Source organism: Macrobrachium rosenbergii, chromosome 28, assembly GCF_040412425.1.
Source record: "Macrobrachium rosenbergii isolate ZJJX-2024 chromosome 28, ASM4041242v1, whole genome shotgun sequence".
Classification (NCBI taxonomy): Eukaryota; Metazoa; Arthropoda; class Malacostraca; order Decapoda; family Palaemonidae; genus Macrobrachium; species Macrobrachium rosenbergii.
In genome coordinates, this window is record NC_089768.1 from 14269640 (window position 1) to 14291898 (window position 22259).

A 22259-nucleotide genomic window follows, 5' to 3' on the forward strand; every position below is an offset into this window, starting at 1 on the left:
ATTTTCTCCTGTGCTAGCTGGAAACTGGTTATGAAAAATTAACATGTAATACAATCAAGGTATGGCAGAGTTATACATAGTTCATTCTTAACTTTTCTAGGTTTTTCATTTATATCTAATGGCACAATCAAATATTTTATTCTCTCCCAGTTGCCAAAAGCCTGAAAACTATATGTGCCAATGAAGATTTAACTTGGATGCCTATTAGGATTATCCTGGCTTAAAAAATTGAAATAGCTTTGCTTTGGATATGTTTCTGTACTTCATTAATATTGATTATAGGTCTGCTATACAAAACAGATGGTTCTTTTACTTTTCAACTCACCAAGTAGTGATGGGTTCACATTCATAAGACAATCCACAATTGAGTCATACAAAAAGTCAACAGGACTTTGCAAGCTGTCACCCTCTAACAACCACTTTGCATGTAAGCAGAAAAGCAGTTGGTTTGAAGTCACACAATTTTCTTCACAGAAAACTGCACACAGTCATGAATTCCTTCAATGTGCTTTAATTTTACTCACTGCACTGATACCTTCTATTCAGGAAAAGTGCAATTCACCACTGAGTTTATGCATTGCTATCGTTTATACAAATATTAGCTTCTGACTGAAAAAGTTCATAATCAAGCCTAGTGTTTATTGGCCCAGTTCTCACCCCCTGGCATTAACTGACCCCTGAATAGTCCCATCAACCAAATAATTTGATATTGACAACTGTGGAGACCCCCGGTCTAAGGTAAATACTTTATTCAACATCCTTTGAACATAAAGTAAATATGAAGAAACATGACTCAGGATAACAGGTATCTGTAATTGCAAAGTCAAATGTTTATTTGGCTTCAAAATTCTATTTTCAATACAACAATGAAATTCACCACCATTAACCTATGAAGCACGAAATTCAAAGTACACAAAATACACCACCATAGTTGAAAGGACCCATAAGGGGGCCAGCTCTTGCTAATGATGTTTTTCCTGTGTTCTGGCTTATTTGCTGTCATCACACACTGCAGACAATACACATCCAGCTAATTACCAATAAATCAATAAAATACTCAAAAATACTACTCAAATTCTCATCCACATAGGTTCAATATAATACATGTAAACTTTGTAGGTAAATTTCTTAATAGATATTCTTGGACTGTGAATCTATGGATTTGAGAACGTATGGAAGTCTTTTGAGTTTTTTATAAATTATGCTTTGTAAATTACCCTTTCAGTAGTTCTCTTAGTTGCCTTCTTAGTGCTTTTTAATTTGTCTTTGGGTGCCTTTCCTCCAGTGCGTTGTCTCTGCATAAAAATCTTTTGCATGTCAGCATTGTGCTTTGACAACACTTCCTCTGTAAGTTGAACATGCCGATATGATCGTCCAAGACTTGAGGTTCTTCCTGTGTCTCCACTCCCACTCCCATTTCCAGTGCTATCTGATTGTCTAAAAGAAAAGAAAAACGAAAATAATTGTTCTTTAGTTTGCACACATAATTAAAAACACCATCTGGATTGTTTATCATTCATGAATATGAAATATGAAAGTTTAGACTGAGTGAAGCAAACATGGACACAAAAGTCAAAGCATGTTTACATTATTTTTTATCAACATCATAACAATTTTATCCAACAGGTTCCTAATGAGAATTTAATTTCATCGACCACAGTTTCTGAAGTCACTTCAATAAATGAAAGTATTATTCCCACTGCTGGCCTATGTAAAACAGCATAAAGTGTAAGCATAACATGAGTCATCTTTTTTTCAATAGCATTCATCAATATATAAATTATCGTATCTTATAGATATTCTCATACAACTGAAGCCAACACTGTAGTTTTACCTACATATTTGTATGATCAAATGCAAAATGCTGGGGAAATTATTTTTTTGTTGCAAAATTACCAAAACCTTAAAAATGTGCAAGGGCATATTTTCTGTTTCACAGAACTCTGCTTGCTTTAGAGAAAAGTATTGCAGCCTGTCCATAAACTTGAATTTGTTGTAGAATATGCACACTACATTGTTGTAGAATATGCACACTACATAAAAGATTAAAAAAACGTTCAAAAACTAACCTGGTGTTATCACAATAATTATCTCCAGATCCAGAACAAGACTGAGACTGTGAATTTGTCTGTGACTGCTTATGCTTTCCAGATCCACCTGAGAAGAAAATATTACAACTGAGGTTTCGAAATTATATAAAGACTATTTTTGTAACACTACAGTAATGTACAGTACTGCCATATTTAAATTATAATTCAAAAAGCACAATAAGGTAAATCTCATTTACAGAGCAATGAAAAATACGAATACCATATGAAAGAAGAAAAAGTTTTCCAAAACATGAACAATAATTTCTGTATGCAGGAATATCCTACTTAAAGGCAAATTATTCATACAAAAACTGTCACAACAGCATGATGCCTTAAAAGGGAAACCTTTCCATTAAAAAAGAAATTATTTCAACATGCTTGAAAAAGTAAAAAAATTTCATGAGGCTTGAAAAAGTTTTGCACCTAGAAGTTCTAAAAACTGTCAAGATTGTTCCACAGATACAAATATTACTTTAGAATTTTAAAGCTTTCAAAACAAGGCATAAGAAACCAGTTACAAGAAAGGGTTACTTGATGCGTCACCATAAATTTATCATCAACCAGCTATGTGGTTATGCTCATTATTCTTCTACTTACTCCAACTCATATGATTAGAAGATATATAAAGTATATTGACATAACAGTATATATACTCTACTAAAAAACTTGGAAATTGCATTAAAAAATTCTCTCATTCTCATCTTGTTCTATACCACCAAAGTCAGACACCCATATGCTTTCCTCACTTGTTGAATAAAATAATCTTCTAAAACTCATTCACATAAATGGTAAAGAATAACAATTAACCTCATCACTCAATTGCACTCGACGTAAAATAACTAAGACTGCTTTTTATACAATACATGGAGACTTTATTTATAGTTATTCATAGTTCTTCATTAGCAAAAGTTATTCAATCTCTTTGTAGCACTGTACCTGCAAAAAATATTCATAATGCTAAAATTCTTTACATAAAATGTTTATGTGACATAAAGATGATGACTGAATGTAAGATAGGAAAGGCCACCAAGAAAAGATGTAATATAAAGTGGTAATCTTACTGCCACACCCTTAATCTGACTTGTCTTTCAAATCTGCTGGGATTGAAACAAGTGGCAAAATGTAATTTTCATTAATTCCAGCTATGATGCCTATTGCATGAGAGACCAAATGTTTCATTTAATGTCTCAGAAAATCTTACAAAGTACTAGCAGTGATACACTTTAATAGAAACAAGATTAATCAAAAGTAGTAAATTTTTGGTCTTAGTAGTTGTATTCCATGCATAATATACAGAAAAAAACAGATCAGACACATCACCTAGCACGCATACATACATGCCATTTGGCACAAAAAATGTAACCGACAACATCCTTTCATAAATACTGTCCATTCCAACCCTATTCAGGCTGTCACTGTGGAAACAAGTACAGTACTCAGACTCCAATTCTTACATGCTGAATAAAAATCAAGTATCATGGCCCCCTGTTACATTCATACTAACATTCCATGAAATAAAAATAATCTTCTAATCTTAGAAAAATGTCAACCTTGTAAAAGAAGCCAACAATAAGTAACACAAGATTAGGCCAGTTTACCTGTACTGTCACCACGAGAAACTTCCATCTTACTGTCTCCACTCTCATCAGAAGAAGCAGTCTTTGGCTGACTCCGGAAAAACCTGTAGCATGAGTAAAAGGCACAAGTAAAACTCAAGGAATACAAATGTAGTGTCACTAAGAGAAACAACATTGCAGATTAAGCCACTGCAATAAGACACCTTTGTAACACAGTACATATAAATCTTAATCGTACAGTGCATCACAATTTCCTCATTCATTTTTGTTTACGTATATATTCTATGGCTGTAAACCTACTAGATTTTGTTCCAATTATCACCAATTTCATTTTTATATGAAAATATTTTACTCTTAGATTTCCTATTATAAAAATGAGCCAACTACAGTTGAACAATGAGCAACTGGTCCTAATAGAGGGTTATGTTCATTTTACTCTCAAAAAAGTATTTACAAAAATAAACTCTCTACTCACATATAAGTTTATAATAAAAGTTATGTTGCCTAATTACATGAGTTATGCTAGGCATGGCAAGGGCATAATTTTCTGAGTACAAAGATCTTTGGAGTATATGAACTGACTTTGAAATTCAGAGATTATTTTTGTCCAAATGTGTCACTAACATAATAATTCACGGAAAGCTTCATCTTGACTAATGGAAATTACAAAGACCTGAGCATCCACTATGCAAAACGCACTAGTTTTAAGTACCATATCACAAAACATTAGAACAAATTCTTTTCACTGAAATAGTGAAAAATTATAATACTGAACAAAACTGTCAATGCATTACTAAAACTGATCACAAATCTTTAATGCAAAAGTAAAACATTTCAATTGTGAGTGAAAACCATGATCAACAAGATATCTAGTCACTTACATTTATACTTGGACAAAGAGTAGTCTTTGTACCATTATACTGTTAGCCAAATTCTTGAGACCATAATCAAGCTGCATATCCTACATAACCATATCTCCTGCTTCAAACTTTTACTGACAAAGTGAGAAACTGAATATGATTCAGATGTATGCCATGAATTTAAATCCAGATATAAAAGGGATATACTCAAGATGATAAGAACATTCAGTGTATGAATTCTGTTGAATTGATATTTGATCTTTGAAAAAACAGTCAGCTTAAAACTCAGCTTGTAAACCTCAAAGTTCCAAATCAAAGGAGATTTAATATTCTAAAATCCATGCCCCTTACACACAGAATAGTTAAGAATATCAATCTGTAAACAGATGTTGAAACTAATTATAAATAAAAGGAACTACATACTGTATACAGTTTTACATTTTAATTAAAAGTAACAGAAAAACATTGTCTATACTACTAAATACTAAATACTATATCAAATAATCTTGAACCGACAGAATTTTAAAATAAACCTTTGATGCAATTTCAATGAAAACTGTATATACTCTGGGTATATACTAACTACCATTAAAACATTCAGTGTGAATCAAAGTCATGTACACCAATAAAGTTTTTATATGTATCATCAGGAAGACTAAAGATACATAAGCAGAAACTAATTCTTCATTTGCTAATACTAAAGATCTAAAGCTATGCCTTTACCTATCAGGAATGGGTCAATTGTATAGTAGCCAAAATAATCATCCTAGAAGTAAGTGACTGTTCCGCCAAATGGGTGCTATAATTATGAACATCCAACTTAGACTGACACTCCTTTTCTCTGGTGATTTAGGCAATTACAGTCAGACCTGGCTGACAGGAGTATAGTATCAAGGCATATGAATAGAATGGAGTCTAATTAAACACAGGAGTAGAAACAATAGATTGACAAGAAAGGACCGACTAAATGTAACTTAGTTGTCAGCCTTCAAGAGGTAAGCAAAACATCTTTAACAATGGAAAGGACTGACATTTGAAGCAATGGGTGGTTGGGACCATGAAACATAGGGTATGTAATAAGGCTAAGATAAGGAATAAAAAAAAAAAGAAAAGGAGGAATGAGCCATGCACAAACCACCCTTGCATGACGCAGATTGAGTAATACTGAACAAGCAGTTTTTATGATTATCATTCCCTAGAATGCCAAAAATTTCACATTCTTAATTTATTGAAAAGAAGGACTATATTGGACTGGGTCTTTTACACTGTGTTCAATTTCCTTTTGGAACTTAGTCGTGGACCATACACTAAAGGATAAGTTCAAGAGGAGAAAGTCATGTGAGCTGAGCATGGCCTTCATTATGTCAAGAAAAACTGTCCTAAAGCAGAGTTCAGAGAAACTTCATGGGGCAAAACTGCCTCCAGAATGTTGAGTCTTCTTTATTCAATAGTCTTGGATCAGGGGTGAGGGCAAGCAAACCTTGCTCACTGGTACTTGATCTCTATTTTGATGTAGGTCTTCCTTGCCTGATGGTAACTCATAAATGATCTGATGGGAAGCCCTCGGTTGAAAAGTGTTTTCAAGGGTAGCCATTAACCTTGTATATACCCAGAGGCTTGAAAAAAATTATATTTACAAAATTATCAAAATGTCACTGAAAGAGGTAGGATATGTTGACTAAGACTGGATGCCTCTTGACATGAGAACTCAGATAAGGAGTGGGATTTAGCAGTTGCCTTCCAATAATTTCTACATCAAACTGTGGGACTGAAGCAATTAAGCATCAGATAAATCCAAAGCACTGGACTATCTGTGGGCCACCCCTATCAAGAGCTTTAAAGCAGACTGAAGGAGGGATATATGGGAGTAAAATATAAAACCATCAGAACAAGCAAGCACAGTAATGAGATGACACAACAAAAAGCAAGCCAGGGTAAATGTAAGAATGACACAAGGGCCTCTTCAATTTACATTCGTAGGAACTGGAACACTTCTTTACTGTATTGAATTTAAAAGAAAAATGAGAGCAATTCATAAAACTGATCTAAAAAACTAAAACAAACAATAAGAGGCTTGCCTAAGTCACAAATAAATAATGTAAAAGGACTCATGAAAGAGAAGGGATTACAGAGAGTAAAATATAAGCATCAAGGTCAAAATGATATATGATTCAAGTAGAAGATCCACAGGCATGTCAGTCACATACTTTTAGGGAGTTAGGCATATAACATAAAAATGACCCATAGTTGATAGCATACATAGTATATGTAACAAATTTGTGATACTTTTTATAAGAAATGGCCTCCAAATAAACATCTGAAGAAAGGTTGCTCTCCAACCTAATGTTTCTATATCCTATTAACCATATTCCAAAAAATCTCCAAGAGAAACGGTTTATTTCATGAATGTCTTTAATGGCTGAGACATCTGCAGCCCTACACCTGGACTACTGTTACTAATAAAATGAGAGAATACTATTATAATTAATGCAATAGAGTTTTCAAAGGGTAATGATATGGTGCAGATGATTATTATGATCAATGTGTTTCAGGAGAGAAAGCTGGGTGTGATTCACTTGATAAAGCCACAGGGAAAGGTTGGGTGACTCTTTCTCTGGTGTCAAGTAAGATGTATGGCAAATAGGAAAATACCTTCCCAATGTAGTAAGATGGCTGGAGGACATGAGAAAACACAAATATGCAGGCCTTAGGTTTGTGTTGTTCAGAGTAAGTGAAATAAGAAAAAGTAAGAGAGAATGCAGGAGACTAGTGATAACAAAAAATAGTACTGAAGAAAGATGTGGCTTGGCTGTTTGCTCTAGAGTGTCTTAAGTGCAAGGCAATGAAAAATTTTACAGCACCTGGAAAAGATAAAAAGGTGAGATACAAAGTGCGTCATGTAGTGTTACCACAGAAGGAGAATGAATAGAAAATGACTGGATGCAATGGTGAGTAAAGGAGTGGTTGAACATGTATCTAATTTTCATAGGCTGCGATAGTTTGAAAAACTGTCTGAAAAGCTTGGCCATTAAAAAGGAACACTGTATGTAGAGCACTTCTACCTGTTGAAATCAACAAAAGCAATGATGTTCTGTGATGAAGCTGCTAAGGATAAATGGTGAAGAAACAGTATGTCACAGCTCACAAGAAGTTTTTACGATGTGTGAAGCTTATGTGCAGGAATGCAGATGGGGAGAATTATTTTATATATAATAATTAAGAATGACATAGGTATAGGAGTGGAAGGGCCATAATGTCCCTGAAACAGAAGTGAGCTGGTGGTGTATGCTGGCAAGAGTTGGGTTGCTCATGTATGAAGCAGCTTGTGCTTTGAAGGTTTTATGCATGGGAACTTTGTGCTTGTGTCAGCTATTAAAGCATAAGGCTATTGCTGTCTTACTTTTCTCTGGAGCCAAACTTACTTTTTCAGGGAAAACAACTTTATGGTAAATAATATATATATATATATATATATATATATATATATATATATATATATATATATATATATATATATATATATATATATATATATATATATACTGTATACTATATATATATATATATATATATATATATAAATATATATATATATATATATATATATATATATATATATATATATATATATATATATACATATATATATATATATATATATATATATATATATATATATATATATAAATATATATATATATATATATATAAATATATATATATATATATATATATATATATATATATATATATATAATATATATATTTATATATATATATATATATATATATATATATATATATATATATATATATATATATATATATATATATATATATATATATATATATATATATATATATATATATATATATATATATATATATATATATATATATATATATATATATATATATATATATATATATATATATATATATATATATATATATATATATATATATATATATATATATATATATATATATATATATATATATATATATATATATATATATATATATAATATATATATATATATATATATATATATATATATATATATATATATATATATATATATATATATAATATATATATATATATATATATATATATATATATATATATATATATATATATATATATATATATATATATACACATACATATATCATTACGTAATAGTTTATGTCTTCTAACAATATGGTATTACTAGGCATATACCAACAGCAGCAAGATTAATTTCCATTTTTTTTTCAAATTCTGAAACTGTTTTCCTTCAAATACACTTATCTGTAAAGTCTTCGACTTAAAGAACTCCAAACATAAGGCATGTTGAGCTGGTCAACATTCTTGCACAGAATAAATTAACTTTAAACAAAAATTTTACTGTTAACTTACTAATTTAGAAAATAAAGAATGAAATTAACCTCTTATTTTTTCAGTCTTAGGTTAACAAAAGAAATTTTTTCAGTCTTAGGTTAACAAAAGAAAGATCACAGGGACTTACCTAGAGGTACGCTAATGTTTTCCTTCAACTGGTTATCTGGTGATTTACCTGTAAAAATCCCCACCCTACTTTCCTTAGTTATATCCAAATTAAATAAGAGAGATGAACACTAGAAATAAAGTACAGTAAAAAAAAAAAAAAAAACCAGGACTGTCAGATGAGAGTAAGATAAGTAGTTGCCATAATGTCTGAAGAAACATGACAAAAGACCAAAACACTGTTCTATAAATGTACATCCCTAAGTAGCTGTACCAAGAGTACACGCTTGATAAAGCTTGGCTGTAAAACATATTTTCATGCATGCTTTTATATCACAAAAGCTGTGAATACATCCTGTATCTGGGTAATAATTTTACATAACATTTCAAGTAAATACAAAAAAGGCAAAAACAAATGCTGTGCAGTTATATAATACTGAAACTTATCCTACAGTGGAAATGTTGGATTTCATATAATGTAACCTAAACCAGTAATGACATAATACTAATAAATCTAGTCCCTTTATATATATATATAAATATATATATATATATATATATATATATATATATATATATATATATATATATATATATATATATATATATATATATATATATATATAATATATATATATATATATATATATAGTATATATCCCATATATTTATATATATATTAGTGCTATCCCACTTTTTTTGCATTCATTTTGTTGTGGTGTTTTGTGGAATACATTATTCATTTTCCTGTCGGGGAACTTTCACTAATTCGCAGATTTTGTAGATAACATTGCTACACTCTAGGTACACTGTAAATTATTTTTATCATAAAGTCTGTATTTAATCATGAACACAATATGAAAAAATACAGTGATTAGTGAATAAACAGTGTTGTTCTATGAAAAAAAGCAACTTAGTGATAATTTTAATTGTTTTTACCAACATATAAAGAAAATGGGACAACTTCAATACTATGAGAGAAAATGGCTATGTTTATGCAACAGGGGTAACTTGATTAGCTGTCAAAATTCTGTAAGACAGATTTATTTAATTTGTATTAAAGATTTATTAATTTGTATTAAACATTTTATAAACATTTTGCTGTGCTTACATTAATATTATTTTAAAATTAGTAAATCATTGTTATAAGCAGTTTAGGGGGTGTATACAGTATACATAAGAGTAACAGTTGTAAAAGGGTACTAATCTTAGAATGTCTTAGTGTTTTGGGATGTATTTTAGTCTGAATTGATATTAAATTGTTTTAGCAGATAGTTTTAGTATGATAATTTAGGGTATATTTTTGTTTGAACTACAAAATTAGGCAGTGAACTTTTAAAATAGACAGTTATAAGCATTTTAGCTTAAGGGGTACAGGGCATTTGGCAGTTATAAGCATTTTTAGAGGGGATTTTGCATTTCTGAGATGGGTTCTGGAACCTATCCCTGCAAAAAAGTGGGGGAGCACTGTGTGTATATATATATATATATATATATATATATATATATATATATATATATATATATATATATATATATATATATATATATATATTATATATACATACATTATATATGGTATATGTATATAAGTATATACAGTATACTTTATATATATAATAGTATATATATAATGTTCATATATATATACATATAAAATTTCTCTGAATATGGTATGAAATTCATATTCAGTTGAATAATGGTTCACACCTAATTAAGATTAGTCATTCCAGTATATATACATATATATACTGTATATATATTTATATACAGAGAGAGAGAGAGAGAGAGAGAGAGAGAGAGAGAGAGAGAGAGAGAGAGAGAGAGAGAGAAATCCTAGATATAAAAATTCTGTACATCAAGGAAAACCTTCTTCCTAATCCCCTTTTATTATACCAAGTGGGCAAGAAGAAAATCAACACAGATGGATATTTTCTGTAAACTGAAATGTCATACCACGCACATTCTGTACTTGACAGAATCTGCTAGCTACTAACAAGTAATGGGTACAAGGACCACATATCTGAAAATGCAAAATGACAAAAACAGATAAATTCCAAGATGCACAAATAGCATGGAAATCAGAGGAAAAGGATATAGAGCCTCAATGGCTAGGTCGGTAGAGCAGCCACCTCGGACTTCGAAAAAGCACGTTAAACAAAGAAGAAGAAGATCAGAGGAAGAGGATATGATGATGGCCTTCTACAGTATTAAAGAATGAACTACAGCACCTTCCATGAATAGGAAGTCCAAGCCCCTCAAACCTCTCACCTAATGGTAATCCTAGTTATGTAAAACAACACTACCATACTATGACTTCCCTGAGAAGAGATCTGCAATATCACATAAATGTGAGGACCATTTTTCAGCATTATACCAAAAGGCATGGCAGAACATCCTTAGCAGATGACTTGAAACAAGTGATAATAATAATAAGGCAGGAAAACACTAACTGATGTCAATAACTGCAAAAGCAGGATTCATCAATTTCCAGAATGCCATATTTAAATGTCCTGACACAAGTTTTTCAGCTCACAAGAAGGCAGAGAACTTTAAACATTGAGGCCAGATCCAGTAGCGAGAAGAAACATATGGACACCTTTCAGGCTTGGAAACCACATATTTGGCAGTCAATAAGAAGCCAGCATGCTCGTTCATGAGCAAAATAAGTGCTGTTTATCTAACCACATCAAAATGAATTACCAAGGTTTGCATAAAGCAGATCTTGACATAAGCCTACCTGAGGATAATGTCAGTTGACACTGCAATTAGTGATTAATTTGAGATAACAAATAAACTAGCATCTATTTAAACTTGGGTATTATAAATTTTACAAGAAGAGGTAATAGTGATTGTGAAATCAAATCTGATGTGTGTATGTATGTAATATATTCTAATATATATATATATATATATATATATATATATATATATATATATATATATATATATATATATATATATATATATATATATATATATATATATATATATATATATATATATATATATATATATATATATATATATATATATATATATATATATTTATATATAGGATATATATAGATATATAATATAATGTTTCCCAGTCAGAGAGAGTGGCTCCAGAGAAAATACAATGGCCCAGTCAGAGAGAGAGAGAGAGAGAGAGAGACTGCAATTGGCATATATTACAAAGAAGTAGGATGCCCATGACAATAAAACAAAGGGGCACCAAAGGAGGGTTTACTAATTATACATCCTAGACATGATACGAATACTGACTAGCTCTTGCTATGAATCCTGCAAATTTATCTAATTACAAAACTGACTGTACTCTCACAAAGTTGGAAAAGTCAATGATCCTGAACACTATCACATATGGAATTATGAAACTAAATAGATCTACACACTAAAACCTAAACCTTCTTGTTGATACTACCGTATGCTAAAAAAAAATATAAAAAAATTGGACTGCAAAATGTAAAATTTCATATGCACCTAATTTTCTTTGCTTTGTTTTAATGAGGAACATAATCATAAGGGAACTAATTTTGGACACATATTACATAAGGCTTAAAAAAGATACCTGAAAAGAAATCTACATGTTAGTTTCAAAACTCAATTACAATATATAACCAAAATCCAAATCTTCCACTGCAGAGCTTCTAAATGAAAAAAATGTAATGGAAAACAGCAAGGTAATCAACACACCTGATGTTAAAACCATACCTACAGACAGTTATTAGAGTTAAAGTTTTATTGGAATTTAGACAAACAAACCAAGTAATTATAAAACCTGAAATGCAGCAAAGGTAAAATGAGCCACTCTAACAGATTTAAATTACACTCAAGTTCAACTGCATATATGCAGTTTCATACGTTAATAAGCACTATAACCAAACTCATCTTAATAAAAAGAAAAAAAAGTCCTGGGAACCACATGCACAATTTTAAAGGAAAAAGGAAGCAATCCAGGTATACATTACCACTTTTGAGGCATGACAACAGTAGTGCTCCTTCAATATAACTTCTCTTATACAAGGGAAAATCTAAATAACTTAAAATATTTCCAGACATACTGCAGATGGCTGTGAACATTGAAATGTAAGTAGGAAATCAGTAATAAAAGCAGGAACACTAAAGTATGAGCCAAAAGGCAATCTAAATAAATTTGAATAAACAATACATCAAATGAATTATAATATAGAACTTGGTTTTCTAAAACATTTAAAATTATCAATACGTGTAACTTAACCCTATTGTGCCTAAATATCTGAAATTTTTACCTCGACTATATCACTTCTCAAATTAAAAAAAATGTTAAAAAATAAATTAAAGTCTGAAATTATTAATATTTCTACTGTGACATGGACGAAATTTACAGCCTGGAAAAAATACTTGAAATTTAGTCGTAAGTAAAGCATCCAGCATCATAAACATCAATAACAGTGTTTCATGCAAACTAAACCAGTTTCATATAGATTTCTAAGATAAAACCACAATACCTTAAATTCCTACAGAATTCATTTATGAGAATAATTGCCATAACCATTCATATATTCTAAAACTCTGTAATGTGCTCAACTTTCAAATCTGAGAGTGGATAATGTATTTACAGCAAACTTTGTGGCATAGCAAGGAACCCATACAGACAATATTTTCAACTTAATTCATGAGATACAGTGTTGAAAATTACATAAAAACTTGATGCTCAGAGTAACAAGGAAAGAATATGGGCTCACAGTTGTCATGTCTCAACAGAACCTGGCACATGTGGTCAAAAATGAATAGAGGATTGTGAATTCCACCCTGATACAGAAAACATAGACTCTCTTACAGGGTCTAATAAAACATCTGATACAATATTTCCTAGAATCTATGAACTATAATACAGTATTCAGATAACACAAGAAACTTTATACTGCACTTTCAAATGTGAATGAAAAGTAAAGTACAAAATTTATAAGTTGTATAGATAGGCATATTTGTCAGTCATTTAAACATTTTCCAAAAGGCTCATGATTATTATTTGAACAAGTAATAATTCTTACAGGCAAAACTACTTGTCTACAAGATGCTAAAGTAAAGATTTTTTCTGCTGCTGCAAATTAATTAACCTCCCAAGCATTATTGGATAAAATATATAACCAGGAATTATGAATTATAATTGATTAATATGCGAATAACTGAGAAGAGAGAGCTCCAAGTTAAATTTGAGAACAAATGTCCGACTCAAAAAAATATAGAAAGTTGCTCCCAATAAGAAATGCTTTGTCAAAAAAACACATATATAAGTGTGATGGCCTGTGTTAGAGGTAACAGGACTAATAAAGTAGAATTAAGCCTATTGTTCTAAACAGTTTTACTATAGTATTGAAGGAATATTAGATATTTACAGAGGCTGCACAAAAATAAGTAATGGTTATTTTAAAAGAATAATCTGTTGTCTATATTCAGGGGTCTGTGTACCTCCAAGGAAAAACATATGCATAATTCCTTCAAGATCCCTGGTGTAATCTAAAATGTATTGAAAGTGAAACTTGGACACCAATGAGTGAAATATCTATCTTTTGTAAACCTGCAGTACTTATTGAGCATTTTTACCATAAAATACATGGACGTTCTAGTCTACAGCCATTCAGTAGTGATTTAAAAGATATATTTTGGATGGGTCACCTGCACTGATCACACATTATGAATAATTATAGACTGGTAAATAAGATTCCACAAACTTGACTTTAGTAGTATCCCAGTGAGAGACCCACATAAGTTAGATACCATATGCTAATGAACCTTGCCTTAGTAAACCTAGGTATCTTTTGACCAATCACAGAAAGTAAAAAGTTTGATAATTACATGTTATACAAAAAAGTTTTAAAAGTACTGCACTCTTTTTGTTATTGAGAAGCAAAAGCAACTTTTTTCTAGTCCACTGCTTTGTTAGAGGAAATATGGCTTGCTAATCCCATCCACGAAGCAAGAAATGATAAAGTCATCTAAAAGCACTACAGTGGAATTTCTTCCACGTCAAAATGATGCTCTAATTTATTCCAGAACTTCTCAATGTTTTGAAATATTGACATATAAGGTTGCAATTCCTAAATCTTACTGATATATGACTTGTTGAAAGTCATATCAATAAATGGTATGATATGATTTTGTACATAAAAAAATGACACTATTACGGTGTTGCCAAGATGCAAAACCTTCATTTACTGTACAGAAAATTTCACACAAACTTAAGAACTAGATCTTAATTATATGCATTGTTACTTGCTCACTGACAAGCCGTATTTTCCTGGGTTATCTCTAAGAGGATGCCTATGATGGTTTTGTATGTCATGTTTCCATGACACTGGGAATAGACTAAGGTCCTGAAGACCTGCATCACAAAGTGTGTTGTCAAACCTTTCTACAACATTATCTGTAAAGATGCTGTAATTTTTTTTTTTTCTGAATTCTGATTTGGTATCCTCATGGCTTGAGGGACACATTATATTGTAATTAAGAGGCAATTAATAGCACTTTAATTGCACTGTCACTATAAACAGAAAAACAAGTGAAGTAGTGTAGCTGATTTAGTACCCAGTTGAATACAGTATACAGTACTGTCAATGATGAAAGCAGTTGTAAACAGTGCATCAATGCTGACATAAATTCTTCAATACAAGAAACATCACCAAGTTGTACACAAAGAAAATCTATTACTACTATAGAGAATCTCACAAAACCACTACTTGTAAAGGACACTGTAAGCTGATTTTTGTATGAAGGTATCATAATTGACAAACAGCTGTGTCTTTATTTCCAATATTCATTTTATTTATCATGTTATATGGCTAGCAATATTTTGAAAAGTGGACCTCTTGATTTAATCAGTATAGTTCCTGAAAAGCATTGCCTATGGAAAGCAGTAATAACCATGAGTTATTCACATTTACACATTAGGCTCTGGAAATTACATTAATTACACAGCAGGTTTTTACTGATCTCTGAAGGTGACATCAAGAAGTGTCTCTTTGGTACATTCTGGGTCTCTTCTTGTCATACAATATTTAAATTCTTCAGCAAAACCATAATTTTTTCTAAAGCACCTATGAAGTTTGAAGTGTAGCTGCTTATTGTGATCATGACTGAAGGAATTATGAAGACAACATGCTATCTAATACAGTAGCAAGTCTGTACATACTAGCTTCAACTTGAAAGAAGTAGATGCAATAATATATGCTAGTGTTGGAAGGCCAGAGCCTGGTGCCTCAACCTCAAAGACAGCGGTGACACAAGATACTGGCACTTTACCATTGCCTTGCAGGTCTGGCCTTTAATGCTCACAACATACAAAATGATCACCATCATGTTAGTCCCATTATATATATATATATATATATATATATATATATATATATATATATATATATATATATATATATATGTATATATATATATATATATATCATATAAATATATTCACTTCCATACTATATATATATATATTATATATGGACAATATATATATATATAATGGACAAGTAGTAGACAACTTAATGGAAGAGTAACCTGAATTTGTATATCAATATTACTGCTCTTATCAAATGACCTTGGCGTAGAGGAACATTCTTAGCTAACTAAATTAAACTGCTATATGTTATAGGGGTTTACTGGAGAGCAAGACTATAATAAAGTGAAAATTTTGTGATACATTGCTTTTTTATGATAATATCTTCAGAAATTCACACTTTACTTTTCTGTACTAGCGACAGTGTGCCTAATACTTACAGGTTTGAAGATACAATATTTGCACTGTGTACATGCTGATCTTTACTGTATTCTATTTTTATTTTGTTCTATTTAGAATGTCATGTTCATGACATGCTTTAACCAATACCAAAAGGTTTAGTTCAACCATTAGATCTGGTGCAGTGATGCTTAAATGACCTAATACTTTTCTTTCATTTTTGTCATACATCTTGTAATCTGAGCTTAACAGAGCAAGCTTAACTCATTTTTTATTACATTTCAGAAAAAAATGTTAACTGTACTGATACGTCAGATTTTATTCTATAAGATATTCAGTATCATCTATATCACTAAGGATGATAATTTCACAAGTATCTATAACTTTTTATAACAAAAACGATTATATTATGCTCCTATCAATGCTCATAAGTCTCAAAGGTTTAAATAAAAAAAAATATATGATTAATTTAAGATGAAACTTAAATTTAACACAAGTTGTTTAATAGCTGAGTAGTTACTCCTGGATGGAATTTATTCTATTTATGTACTCTAATTAATCACAAACTCAAACTATGCAGGGGTTCAAATAACTGCATGATTGATACTTATTTTTACAAATAACAAGGAAATAATATTTACATAACACATGACAAACAACATAACAAGTGTAGTGAGCATTGTGCAGGATCTATAGTTGTATGCCATGAGCATATATAAAATCTATAGTACAAAAGCATAGAGGACTGTCTGTTTGTTTTGTACTAAAGCAGTTTTGCCTGTAAGGACTAAATTCTCAACGACAATAACTATCATAAGACATGTTATTAAGTGAAAAAAAGACCCTCCCTTACTGAATCTAGTCTTTTTAGAAAGAAGTTGGAATAAAACACTTTTCTTAAAAATAAAATACTGAAATAACTATAAGGAAAATGAGAAACATAATGCAAGTAAAAGATGAATTCAGATGACCACATGGGCAATCAGTTCCTTGCTGTGATAATCCTTACCTGTGGATTGTCTCTGAGTAGTTAAGTAGTCCATAACTGGAAGGGGATTCACAGGAAGAATTGACACTCTCCTGACATTTCTCCACCTAAAAGAGTTTGGGTTACTATCAGCATTCACTACAGTGACATGCTGGCAACAAGGAAAGAAATTAAAGGGGAGAAAAATTATGAAGAACACTTTCTTTATTTGCCTGCCATCTTGCTTTTGCAAATACTGTATCTCTGACTTCCAATTTTTCAATAACATCTGCTGATTAACTTTGGTACTGATGAAATATGAAAAAACTTTGAATATGGACAAATGCCTCATTTGATTTAGATCTTGATATTACTTTCCTCAATTACCCTTGAAATAGTGATTCTATTTGGTTTTTGACCACAAATATAAAACACAAAATTCTATTGGACAGATGAACTTCTTAACATATATGAAAAATGATATCAGCTTCAAGGTCATTTTAACTGCAAAAAATTATAATAATTTTGATTTTATGAATGTGTGTGCAAACAAAGCCATTTTTTGACACCCACATTACATTGAGTTTTTAACAAATTTATGGGCTAAAATGCAAGCACTTGGCAATCTTAGCTATGACACTCGTACAGACTGAACTAAGCAATATCAAGGTGGGTAAGAGTGTCTGAAATAGACATTTATGAAATTGGTTTTGGTTTTCCAATAGGTAAATGCTAGAACATTGGAATGTTCTATTACGTACCTATTGGAAAACCAACGCCAATTTCATATATGTCTATTTCAGACACCCTTACCTACCTTGATATTGATAACACCACGCTAGATAAACCTATGTGTAGTATTAGATGGAGAACTTAAAATATTAACACTAATTCAGTACCAAGGGAACATCAGCATCATCTTCAAAATCAGTATTCAAGAACTGTTGCTTATAAATTTTGACACAAAGCAAAATGTGGCAAGTAAAAAAAGTCAAAGTGATCTCCAATTTCTCCTTACAAAACAGTACCTCTGTAAAGTCTCAGTGTAGTTTAACTTGCTGTAGCTAGATGGAGACGAAGTGGAGAAGTTGTACTCAGGGTACCGGTCATCTTGATGAGGTGAAATCTCTCCCATGACTACTGAGACTTGATCCTGATTGGTGGGAAACTGTGACTATCTCAATATGTCATCTACTTATGACAAACAGCTTCTGTAATTTCATTTGTGGACATTACAAACGTCTTCATAAAAAGTCTAAAAAACCCAACTGAAGAGTCTCCATTAATTAATGGTGCTTCACCAAGCGAACCTCCACCTACATGACTCATTTTAATGGTCTGGTGTGGATATATCTTTAACCCACATGCCTCTCTCTCTCTCTCTCTCTCTCTCTCTCTCTCTCTCTCTCTCTCTCTCTCTCTCTCTCTCTCTCTCTCTCTCTCTCTCTCTCTCTCTCTCTCTCTTGATTTGTAGATTAAAGTGTAACCAAGTACTTACAAAATACTTGTGTCCATTTATAACCATCAAAATATCATATTGAAATACTTTAAAAATATATTCAGAATATTCATATATTCCAGTTAGCTATAAAAACCAAAAACTATCCAAACAAAAGTACCATATTTATACCAGACCAGAAGAAACAGAGGCACTGCATAATGTACACTGCTAACCGACATCCATACTTCTGTAAAACACACAACTCAAGACATACCATTAAAATACTCCAATTAACTGCTATAAATAGCACTAATTTTCTGATCCAACTACATGTCTACAAGCACAAACAAATAACAAGGCATGCAAAAAAAAAGAGGCCTCAAAGAATGTTTGAAAGTAAAATGCATTTTAAAATGGTACAGATTCACTAATCCAAACTTCATAAAATTACAACTCTACAACATATTCTTACTTCAGTCTTATTATACAACATATTCTTACTTCAGTCTTATTAAACAGAAAAAAATAACCCTTGTGCAGTTATGGTGTTTCACAGCAAATGACTAATATAATTTTTGCTATGACATACTTTATTACATATGTAAAAATGCAGGTGAAAAACAGTATCCCTAGAGTTGCAAAATTCTACCTACACCCACTGACGTCACAAGTGCATAGAGTAAAACTGAAACTGGAACCATGACAATAACTTCATGGTGACGGTATAATGAGAATACAGTAGCACAGCCATAATTTGATATGCAAAAAAAAAAAATGAAAAAACAAAAAAAATTCCAACAATACTAGGCAGCTATTAGTGTTAAATGTGTCTGATGATTATGTTTGGCGATCCATAATCAGAATACCTACATTTATAAGGAAACCAATTTTCTTCATTTTATTTCCTTCAGGATATAAACAAAATACTGTCTGCTATACAGAAACTGCATTTCTCATCTACAAATAACACAGGAATCTAAGTGAACAAGAATTTCAACATTTTTCAAAAAGCATTACAGTTCCTCTCAACGTAAAAACTCTCATTTGCATAATTTTGTACCTGCCAATAAGCAAGTGATGACACAATCCTAACAGTAACGAGGACAGTGCTAAATCAGCCTAGGTCATGATGCAGGAACATTGAAAATGAGAATTCTTAAATAGGTAAAATCAAAAGGCTTCTTGGAAAAGTACCTCAACTTTCACAAAACTTCAGTATAAACATGAGCTTTGTATTTATGTGGCAAGATGAAAAACTGTTTATTATCTTTAAACTCAAAGGTCACTAAGCCCTCTGATGCCATGTGAACTTTTTCACTTCACGTTTGAGATTTCATGCAGGCAAGTAACTCAAAAGTACCCAACTCAAAATGCAAGGCATAATGGTTATTTTATGTATATCATAAATATAAATATCTAATCATGAAGTTAAAAACAATGATACTAATTCCTGTTCAGCTACAAGAAGTTCACTGGGACTTTCAACCCACAAGAACAGAAAATATTCACTGGGACTTTCAACTCACAAGAACAGAAAATAAAAAGCTTCAATTTTTTTACGGAGCAAGCACTGACATGGTCTGGTGAGACATCTTGCTCAAGGAGTTACGATGAGATAAAAAGTACAAGAAGATACAGTGGGTACTTGTTTGGACCCCAAACAGGGCATTTAAACAAATAATGGTACCCATGAGGTTTGCTTCTGAAAAAAATCATAAACTGGATGTGGTAATTCATTGCCTTATCCTGATTTTGGTTCATCAAGGTTTTATAGAACAGCAGTACCAATGTCAAGAATACTTATACCTCCACTGATTTAACTAAAACATTCACCTCACCCAAAAATTATTGACAGGATCTGTATGTGAATCCTCTCAACAGCAGCACAGTAGATTGGAAAAACCTCTAATGAGCCTATAGAAAAAATGGCATGAACAGGGTGTTCATAATCTTAGTGTTGGTAATATTACAGCCTAATAATAAAACATATTTCCCTGGCAGTGGTCACTTCATTGTGCTGACACTTCAGAAGAAGTTGGAAATCGTTGAGAGAATCAAGGCCTACTAGTTAATAATGTGACATCATTGGAAAGTACTGTGTGCTATAGCATGGTCTACCTTGCAAGACATCAAGGCTGCCAAGGATAAGCTGAAGAAGTACGTGACAGACTCTGGGAAGAGGACAGTCACTGTGATGTCCAAGCCCTGCCATGAGGAAACTGACCAATCGACCTTGATCTGCTTCCGTCAGCAGAGGTCAGCTGGGGTGTACGCATATGGCGCTGATTTGAAGGCTGCTGCTACAAAGTTTGCAGGTCTACATGAGGCTGCGGACTTTAAGGTGTCCAAGGATTGGCTGTTTCAGTTTAAAATTTGACTTGGGCTTAAGGCAAATCCTTGTATGCTTCCAAGGAGGGAACAGAGGAAATTCCAACAGACATTGAAATACTTGATGACAAAAGAAGGTTTTGTTTTGAGTCAAATCTACAACACTAACAAACCTAGCCCATTCTATAATTCCTTGGCACTAACACCTTGGAGAATGAGAAGGAAAAGAATTTACCCAGTCCAAAGGTTTCAAAACAACACATAATATGCAAATACTTCTAATAACTACAGCCACAAACCATTCTTAGTTGGATGTGCGAAGCAAACTTGTGCCCTGCTTGGCTAGATGATAGTTTCCCAGTGATTTGATATAATTCGGTGAAGGCTTGGTTCACCTCCAAGATCATTTTCCCATTGGTTCCAAGACCACTTTTGTTACAAGGGTATTTGTTATCAGACACTGGACTTTGGCATTCCTAAACATCGGGCAAAGGCTTTGCTTCTCATGGCCAATTTGCCTGTGCATCCTAACACAACCCTGTTGGTTGCTGATGAAGGTCGTAATAGGGTCATATTTTTGCCTTACATAAATGAACTTAAACACCTGATGGGCCAGGGTGTTATTGTTGCAACAAAATGGATCTACCAGAGGAAGTTCCTGGAGGAAGTGATGGTGGTGTACGAGGAAGAACAGGAGGAGGCGGAGGATCAAGGCTTGAATACACAAGGGGAACAAACTCTACAGAACCTGCAAAAATATTTGCTGAAGTCTGCCTCCTACAAT

The 22259-nt window shown here is 31.8% G+C and overlaps 1 protein-coding gene across 23 annotated transcripts in view; it reads right to left on the reverse strand.

Moving 5' to 3' along the window:
* per (period) overlaps positions 1 to 22259 on the reverse strand; it is a 221500-nt gene that overhangs the window by 50403 nt on the left and 148838 nt on the right. For 10 of the 23 annotated variants that reach the window (XM_067130136.1, XM_067130135.1, XM_067130130.1 and 7 more), the window contains exons 14-17: positions 18735 to 18874; positions 3689 to 3771; positions 2070 to 2157; positions 1218 to 1437 (exon numbers count right to left, since the gene is read on the reverse strand). In XM_067130136.1, the coding sequence (XP_066986237.1) occupies positions 1218 to 1437; positions 2070 to 2157; positions 3689 to 3771; positions 18735 to 18874 (531 nt within the window). Of the gene's footprint in view, positions 1 to 1217; positions 1438 to 2069; positions 2158 to 3688; positions 3772 to 17748; positions 17835 to 18734; positions 18875 to 22259 lie in introns of all 23 variants that reach the window. The other 13 variants (XM_067130138.1, XM_067130137.1, XM_067130133.1 and 10 more) reach the window with 2 other exon arrangements.